This window comes from Sturnus vulgaris, chromosome 3 (assembly GCF_052056855.1).
Source record: "Sturnus vulgaris isolate bStuVul1 chromosome 3, bStuVul1.hap1, whole genome shotgun sequence".
Classification (NCBI taxonomy): domain Eukaryota; kingdom Metazoa; phylum Chordata; class Aves; order Passeriformes; family Sturnidae; genus Sturnus; species Sturnus vulgaris.
In genome coordinates, this window is record NC_142245.1 from 12,146,549 (window position 1) to 12,155,700 (window position 9,152).

The 9,152-nt window shown below is 40.9% G+C and overlaps 1 protein-coding gene across 1 annotated transcript; it reads right to left on the reverse strand.

Moving 5' to 3' along the window:
• Nucleotides 1–205: 205 nt before the first annotated feature.
• SNRPB2 (small nuclear ribonucleoprotein polypeptide B2) lies at nucleotides 206–8,187 on the reverse strand. Its single transcript, XM_088160995.1, has 7 exons — nucleotides 8,103–8,187; nucleotides 7,742–7,825; nucleotides 5,749–5,921; nucleotides 3,915–4,055; nucleotides 2,723–2,773; nucleotides 1,103–1,191; nucleotides 206–592 (listed from the first exon to the last, which is right to left on the reverse strand). The coding sequence occupies exons 2-7, from the start codon at nucleotides 7,803–7,805 to the stop codon at nucleotides 433–435; spliced, it is 678 nt and encodes a 225-aa protein (XP_088017121.1). The 5' UTR covers nucleotides 7,806–7,825; nucleotides 8,103–8,187; the 3' UTR covers nucleotides 206–432.
• Between the last annotated feature and the right edge of the window lie 965 nt (nucleotides 8,188–9,152).

Consider the following 9,152-nt stretch of genomic DNA (forward strand, 5'->3'; position numbering starts at 1 on the left):
AACAGCTGTCCCCTTGACAATGAGGTTGAATGCCATATTTATTCTGAATATGCTGGCATTCAGCATTCCTGATCATACTTTTTGCTCTGGAAAGACAGCTATTTTTAGCACTCTCTTCTGAGAAATAAGGATCACCTTAAAAGGTCTTCAACTGAATAAAGCCCTGCAAGGTTAATCAATAATGAGACAGACTTGAGGAAAAACATGTCTTGAAAACAGCGCATTTATATTTTATTTTATAAAAATTAGTATTTCAACAGAAAAAGTTACTATGCATGTGATCTGTGGAAATCCTACATGTGCCTGGTCACTGGCAATTCTAGTCGAGTCTTATGTTTTCTGCAGAGAACAGCAAACGTGCTAGCTGACCAGAGTATCAGTGTTTAAAAAACGAAACACATATCCACAGAACTCCTTTACAGGAGCACATAGTTATTTCTTCGCATAAGTGATTTTCATGGCATGAGATGGAGTGATCTTGAATCCTTGGAGAGCATCTCGAGCAGCCCCTGCCTGATTCTCATTTTCAAACTCCACGAATGCGATGTCATGGCGCCCTGGCACTAAGCGTACTTCTTTGAATCCAGGAAACCTTTAAAATAAGGTGAGAGTCAAAAAACACTTCTTAGCTCGATAATACATGTCTCTTCTGTAGCTTCTTGTCAGAAGTATCTACTAGTGCAATAGTTATAATTAATGAAAGATTTCATTTGAAGGGTTTCACATGTTCTATCCTTAGAACTATGCCTCAGTTAAGGAATATTATGTGGAAGCACTTTAATCAGTGCTGTACACATACAGAAGCAATCTAACTAGTTTTAAAACTGCTCCTGTTTTCCTAAAGACTTCAGTATTACAGGCACCAGCTTAAATCCAGTGCAAATTGATAGCAGATAAATTACAATCAAAACCAGCTACGAAAAAGGTCAGATTTGCTTTCTGAACCATGTCATCAGAACTGACATCTGTAACCTTGGCAGTAAGACAAACAACTGAAATACTTTCAGAAGAAACTCTTATGTCTAAAAAGTGAGCTTGCCAACTGAGAAAAACACACAGCTTACAGAATTCAAAGGAGAAATAATTTATATTCAAAACTTACTGATTAAATAACATGGACAGCATCATCTCATTTGTTTCCTCAGGCAAATTATTAAGGAAAAGGATAAAGTTTGGTGGGTTATCAGGCACCTGCAATCACAGAAGATCAAAGCTCAGAAGACTATACATAGTTGCATACAGTTCCTTTCCATCTGTCTGCATGATTATTTGAACCAAGACTCACATTTCTTTAGTTTTGCTCATAACATTCTATCTGGGCTTCACCACATCTTTATCAATATGCAGACAGAGCCCCTTCATTCTTTTACACGGATATATTAATTTGGAGAGGTTCTTACTTCCACGAAAATCACAATACAATCACATACTGTCTTAGATGTCACATTTGAACTCAACTACTCAAGAGCTGACACGGCAGAACTCTCTGCACTCAGGTGCCAAAGCAGTGGCTGCAGTGCTATCCAAGACACCTGTATGAGTATGAAAGACTCACATCCTTTTGGAAAGCCCTGGGCTTTCCAGTGGGAAGCCAAGCCCTGTTTACTGCAGTACTACCAAAATACTGAATATCTTTGGGCAAACTCACAAAACCCACATGGTTTTATTACAGACCTCTATTAAAATTTCTTAATTAGAAGCCCCTTTTGATTTAGAGCTTTAGTCTTTTAACAGATTTGTCCGCTAATATGAATTTGTAGCCACCCACCATAGACAAGGCTGAGTACTGATACTGAATTTGCTGGTACTAGAATCTTCAAGTCATTGAGTACATTATAAAAATAAAAATAAACTGGACACTCCAACTTCAAACATCCTCAAAGCAGTGCCAATAAAAAGCCTCAGGAGCACAATCTCCTTCTACTGATGGAAATATTCCAGGTAGTGCCATTAGAAAATAAACTTCTGAAGTTCAAAGAAATACCCAAACACTGAGTGCTTTGATGCAAACTGACATACACATATTGTGCCTGAAAATCCAGGGAGCAAGACCTTTTCCCCTGTTGACTGTGTATGCAGTGGCAGTACTCAAGAAAGATGCAGGGCAGGCCAGGCAAAGATATTCTTCTTTGGTACTTGCTCTCCTGCAAATCCTGGCTCTTTACCACTTTTACTTCTAAGATGAAAAATTTAGAAAGTCACTGAGCAGACAAGATATATGAAGTGTAGGGAGTTGTTCCTACACCTCCACACAGTCCTTTGGAAAATAAGACAGTTGTGACAAAAAATTGAGAAGAGAACCTCTCAACTCCTGAAATAAAGCTTTTAGGCAGATATTTTGGCATCCTGTGTTGTCCTTCTTATCTGCTGCTAGGACAAAGTACGTTAAAGGGAACTTATTAGCAATGAAAAAAGATTAAGAATCCCTCAGCTGATAGTAAGCACAGTCCAAATTTAAGAATCCAGTATGATTTGGTAATAGTGCTGTTTCCTGTATAGCAATGAGAAACTGCAGATTCTCATTTCCTGTCAACCAGCCAGATATAGTAAAAAAGGGATTTGTTTTGTTTGTTTACTGTCATGTAGCTGTTAGACAGAAGTCTCACAGGACAAAAACAAACCGGTAAAATACATCCTCAAGTTTCCATGTGTAACAAATTATTATTCATAGAGAATAATTATAAACATTAGTGCTTTCAGCGATAAAAATAAAAAACATTACCTGATTCTGTGGTGTAGTCCCTGGGGCATTGGCTGAATTCTGTGTTGCGCCCTAACAAATAAGTACAAAATAGTTTTACAAAGGTGTTCCATTAGAAATAAATGGAACATAGGCACATATCACCATTTTTCTCTACAATTCAAAACGTGTGTTAAGGTTTTTTTTGAGCTGCAATCCAAGGAACATTTGATGCTTATGAGATACTTCCCAAAGGGAACAAAGCATGTGAACTTTGCTTAGCTCCAAAACCAGGAAATCAAAAGAAATAACATCAGTACTATCTAATCAATCTAATGGCCGAGTCAAGTGTTTCTCCACATTACATGATTTAATTTAATAGACAAGGAGGAAGCAGTTTTGAAAATGGGAGGCCTAGACAAGTATCCTGGTTTCACTTGGGATAGAATTAATTTTCTTCTTATTACAGTATGTTTTCAGTTTAGAATGAGAATAACACTGATAACAAACTGATGCTTGAGTTGTTGATAAGCAGTGCTTGTTTACATCAAGGACTTGTCAGTTTCCCATGCTCCTAGGGAGCAAGAAGAGCTGACCAGAACTGGCCAAAGGGATATTCCATAGTAGAGAATATCATGTCCAATATATAAACTGGGGGGATCTCGTCAAGTGTCTTGATGTTTTCTGCTATACTTCAGCACAAAAACTACTGAATGTACTACTAAGGCCAATCCTTAGTGCAGATAAATTCCAGCCTAACTCCTGTTAATCTAACATCGAACATCTAATATATAAAGTAAATGAACTGTCTACTTCTCATTTACCATCTGTCCTTATTGGGCAACATGGCATTAAAACACTGAAGAGAAAAGCTGGTTGAGCACTTGAAGCCAGTGCTAAAGAAAAGCGCACTCTCCTTTTATTCCTTTTCTTAAAAGAGGCTAGTTTCTACTTTGGTTTGTTGTACCTATATCCTTTTTTCATCTGGTAGGAGCGAAGGAGGGAAAAAAAGGAACAGCAAGGACTAAATAACCAGTCCCTTCTCCTTCAACTTCTAGTAAATGCTCAAGAGCTCTAGATAATCAACATACTCCAATTTAGGGAACTGAAAAGTAACAAAGCACAACATCAAGTCCTAAAAAAATCATTTAGAATAGTTTTTGTGTGGTTTCATTTTGTTGTTGTTTTTTGGTTTAGTTTTGCTCTGATTTTTCTAAACAGCAAAGCAGCTTACCTGGATAACCTTTTTATTTGGTGTGTTTGCTGACTGCTCCAGAGTTTTGGCTTTCTTCTTTTCCTTTCTTTTCTCCTTATCAGCAAAAGTCCCACGCATTTTAGATATGATATCGGAGTCTGTTTTTGCATATTGAATACGCTTTTTTAAAGGAAAAAATAAAACAGAGTATATTCTGCAGTTAATAATACTGAACATTTTGCACCACTTTTATTGACTGTGTATTTACTTTTTTTTTTTTTTGGCAGGAACCTTTTATATTAAAAACATTGCTATAAAGTGTAGGTACACTTACAGAATAACCAATTTTCATAGTTATTTCTGAACACAATTACAGAAGTCTAAAAAAACCCTAATATGGAAATTACTAACTTTAGCTCATTGAAATCAGAACTCCACTTCTCTACCAACCTCTTTTTAACATGTGTCAAGGTAGCACCTACAGAGAGATACATCTGAGCTACACAGAACACATTTCAGAAAACTGGCACTAGCTTCTATTTAAACTGTGAATTTTCAATCCCATTTTAAAGGTAGTTAAAATTTGACAGTAATTTCTCAGATCTCTGCAGAAATGTAAATTCAGCAAAACTCAAATTTCTTTAACAGAAAAGGCAAGTATCCACCTTAATCCCAACAGGATTGCATAAATGCTGCTGTTCCTTTGACAAAGGTCCCCCACAGCTGAAGTTTAAGCAGATGCAGGTGTAACTATACCAGCGTGCACCATTATTATTTATGCACACAATTCTATTGTTTTTCCTATCAGAGACTACCTCAATACAAAACTACACTACAGACTTCCTGTAATGCTTTGGTTTAGTGCTTAGAGTACACAGGCTGCAGGCAACGTTTGAAGAGGGAAGTACATTTGAAAGCTTATGATGCCTTCATCTTTTTGTTTCTTTTTGAGTTCTACTGAACACAAAACTCTTTAAAGATAAATGGTGGACTGAGCTTGCAAAATTCCGTGTTAAAGATTTAATTAGAGAATCTGAAGATGTTAAGGCCAATAGTTTGTGGCTCAGTGGCACAACTGCTCTCTTAAGTGGTCAAAGCCATGAGCTGAGAGCCAGAAACAATGTACCCATCCACTGGTGAAGTCGTGGGCCATTTGCATGTATCATTACACCTCACCAACAGCTGCAGAATTAAGAGATGCCTAATTATCCAAGCAGGGAAGAACAAAGCAGGTCAACTGTGCTATTCTGCATGTTATGAAGTACATTACTGAACCATGTTCTATCAATCAGCACTATATTTGTTTCACTGAAGTTATACTGAAGTACAGTTACTTGGTTTGGTGATCTACAGTCAAGCATAATTAGCCATTAACTTAAAAAAAAATCACTGGTCACATCTGGAAAGCAAACTGGAGATCTTCACCCTCCCCACTGTTACCTCAGAAAGGAAGCATCACATTCCAGCTATTCATTACAGATCTAACCGTAGTTAATGTAACTCTACATAAAGTAACTGAAAACTAATCTAATTTCAATTATATTACAGAATTAATTTAACTGGTTCAATGGAAGACATGATGAGTAAAGTGAAAGTATTTAAGATCTTAAAAACTTTAATCTGCCACAGAAAAACAAAAAGCCCCCCCATTAAGAAGTCCAAATGCTAAGTCCAAAGTGTGTGTTGTAACTGCAGTCTCTTCAGCATCCCTCCAACTTGCACAAATGCAGATACTCATCAGGATGTGACCTGACTGAGTAATCATTTGACAACAACTACATATGATAGTTCATTCCCAAGTTGCAAGTACCAAAACACTGCATTACACCATAATGGTATTTTTCTTCTTTACAAAGGTAACAAAATAATTTACCATTGGTTTCCCATAAAATGGAAAGCCTTGTAGCTGTCTCAAAGCATTGGTAGATGATCCAAGTTCTTTAAATATAACAAATGCCTGTCCTCTCATCTTCATGGTCTTTAAGGCCACAATGTCGACCACATGACCAAACTGTGAGAATAATGCATACAGGGACCTCTTCAGCTCTGGGGACCAAAGAAGAAAACAGATTATAACAGGTTACATGCAAACTTCAACTTCTATGGAGTCTATTGTCCTTTGGGAACAATGTTTTTTACAAGCTTTAGCTCACACAGTGAGTACATGAGTTTGTCAAAACTGTTGCATCAGTACAAGTTTATTTGGCCAGGTTTTGTAAGCTGGTGTGCAAAATTTGTTTCCATACCTCAAGGACTCAGGTAGTGAAGTTGCAGTGCCATCCATTCTACCATTCTGAGGGAGTAACAATTACATAAGGGTATGTAAACACATATTTTCATACAAGTACATACATACATTTTCACACACATACACTCTGTCACACAATCAAGTATGATGCACATCTCAGCCATCTCAGACTGAATAGAAAATCAAAACTGAAACAAGCAGCAGTAAAGAAATATGATGTAAAAACAGAATGCAGCAAAATAATAACTACCTAAAGGCTAATTAAAGTTGGAAATTTTGGTTGTAACTGTTTAATTAATTTTCTCACTCACATGAAGTATTGTTTCATATTCTGGATCAGAATGATTTTTGTATGAGACTACTGCAGCTTACAGCTGCATTGGATTTACTTTAATTATTTACAATCACCTGAATACATGCCAAATTAAACCTTAGTACTATGCAAATCAAGCTAAATAAGTCATCTGTACAGTGTAATCATTCTAACACAAAAACCCTTACATTTGAACTATTTTAGCAATGTAAGAATGCTGCCTCCTCTTTACCGCTGTTGAGACTTGGTAATACCAGTCCACTGTCACTTTTTCCACCTGCTCCTGACTAACTATAGTGTGGTATATTCTTATTAAAAAAAGGTTTTCTAGCAAAACACTTTCCCTATAAATTATTCTAAGACCTGTATTAAAATAGAAAGTAATTTTTAATCTCAACAGGTAATTTAACACCCTATATTTAACACATGGCAATCCTACGAGATTTAACAAGACCAAGTGCAAGGTGTTAAACTCGGGTGAGGGCAACCCCTCAGTATCAATCAATCCAGGCTGGGCGATGCACAGATTCAGAGCAGCACTGGGGAGAAAGACTTGAGGTGATGGTGGAAAAGGGGCTGGACACGTGTATTCACCGCCCAGAAACCAACCATGTCCTGGGCTGTATCTAAAGCAGGCTGGGCAACACCCTGCGAGGGATGGGATGCTCAGGTGAGATCCCACCTGCAGTGCTGCATCCAGATCTGGAGTGCCCAGCCCAAGAAAGACATGGACCTGTTGGTGCAAGTCCAGGAGGCCACCAAGTCGATTAGAAGGATGGGGCACCTCTCGTATGAGGAAAAGCTGAGAGATTTGGGGTTGTTCGGCCTGGAAAAAAGAAGGCTTAGGAATGATCTAACTACCGCCTTCCAGTACCTGAAGTGACCCTACAAGATGGAGAGGGACTATTTACAAGGGCTTGGAGTGACAGGACAAGGGGTAATAGCTTCAAACTGAGAGGAGGTTTATCGGGAAAATATTCTTTACTGTCAGGGTGGTGAGGCACTGGAACAGGTTGTCCAGAGAGACTGTGGATTTCCCATCCCTGAAAGCGTTCAAGACAGGGCTGTAGGGAGATCTGAGCAACCTGATCTAGTGGGAGGTGCATTTGTTTGCTTTAGCTACTCTTTCACTACAAGAAGGCGTTCGCTTAAAGCTGGGCTCATGATCACCTCCTGCTTCCTGCTCGCCACTTGAGAGACCTCCGGGAGCTCCTAAAAGCCCCTTTGTAAGGCAAATGCCGTGTGCAAGTGCATCACCAGGCCTCACTGGACAACCTCCCCATTCCAGAGGGCAGCCACTCGTACCTTCCTTCTTGATCTTGTCATTGATGTTGTTGATGTAGATGGTGTGGTTCGGCCTGATGTCCATCCTCGGCGGCACCTGCGAACCTGCATGCGGACAGAGCACACAGGGAAGGCGTCAGCCAACGCCGGCGACACCTCACAGCCCCAGGCAGCGGCACCGCGAGCCTGGGGGGCGCCTTGATTGTCTGAATGTCCGTCCGTCCGTCCTTCCGCCCGCCCGCCCTCAGCAGGCCACACACCCGCCCCGCTCCCGAGGGCTGCGACGGCGGGACAGGAACTCCAGAGAGGGAACCCCGAGCCAGCCCCTCCTTGCGCCCGCCTGGATCCTAAATCCTGGACCCCGGATGCCAGACGCCCTCACCTCCCCTCTGCTGGGCGCACTCCGGTCCCGATGGCGGCCTGCCCGTCCCGCCCCGCCGGGGCGCAGCGCAGGCGGCACAGCCGCTCCCAGAGCTCTCGATGCGCCGAACGCCGATAGCGCCGATGGGGAGCGGCGGCGGGGGCAGCGCACGGCCCGGGAGCAGCGGGGTGGGAGGATAAAACGGGATAAAAGCGAGACAGGGATAAAAAGGGATAAAAGTTTGTTGGCGGCCGAAATAGGGATTTCTTACCTCGTTCTTGGGTTTGGCTCTGTCCTGTACTAATGGAGCAATAAATAAAGATACGTGGTTTTTGGTTGTTTAGTGGTTTTTGGTTGTTCTGGGGTTTTTTTGTTATTTTTTTCTTTTATTTTTTCGGTTTGTTTATTTGTTTGTTTGTTTTTGTCTCTTCTCAGCACCTAGAGCAGCAGCTCGGGAAAGCATGGATGGTTCGGGTTGGAAGGACCTTAAAAGCCATCTAGTAAAACCACCCTGCCGTGGACACGGACACCTTCGACTAGACTGGCTTGCTCCAATCCCTGTCCAACCTAGCCATGGACACCCATGGCTAAGCCACAGCTTATATGGGCAACTCGTGCCAGAGCCTCACCACCCTCACAGTAAAGTATTTCTCCCGAATATCTGCTCTCAAGCTTCCCTCTTTCAGTTTGAATCCATCCTCCCTTGTCCTGTCGCTCCATAGCCTTGTAAACATTACTCTCCAGATTCCTCCGTATTTATAAGGCCTTATTTATTAGACCTCTCCTTATAAATTAGGCCCTTTCTGAAAGGCCACAATTATGTCGCACCAGAGCCTCCTCTCCAGGCTAAACAATCCCAAATTTCCCTTAGCCTCTCTTCATAGCAGAGGACCACCATCCTGCAAACCACCTTTGTATCCCGTTGTGTCCCTTCTCTGTCCATGTCCTTCCCTACAAGTCCATGACCTTCCCATGCTGGGGATCCCAGCGCTGGATGCAGTGCTGCAGGTGGGAGAATGCAGAAACTTCAAAAAGTCTGTAAATATTCAGTAGGTAGTATTTGGTTTTAGT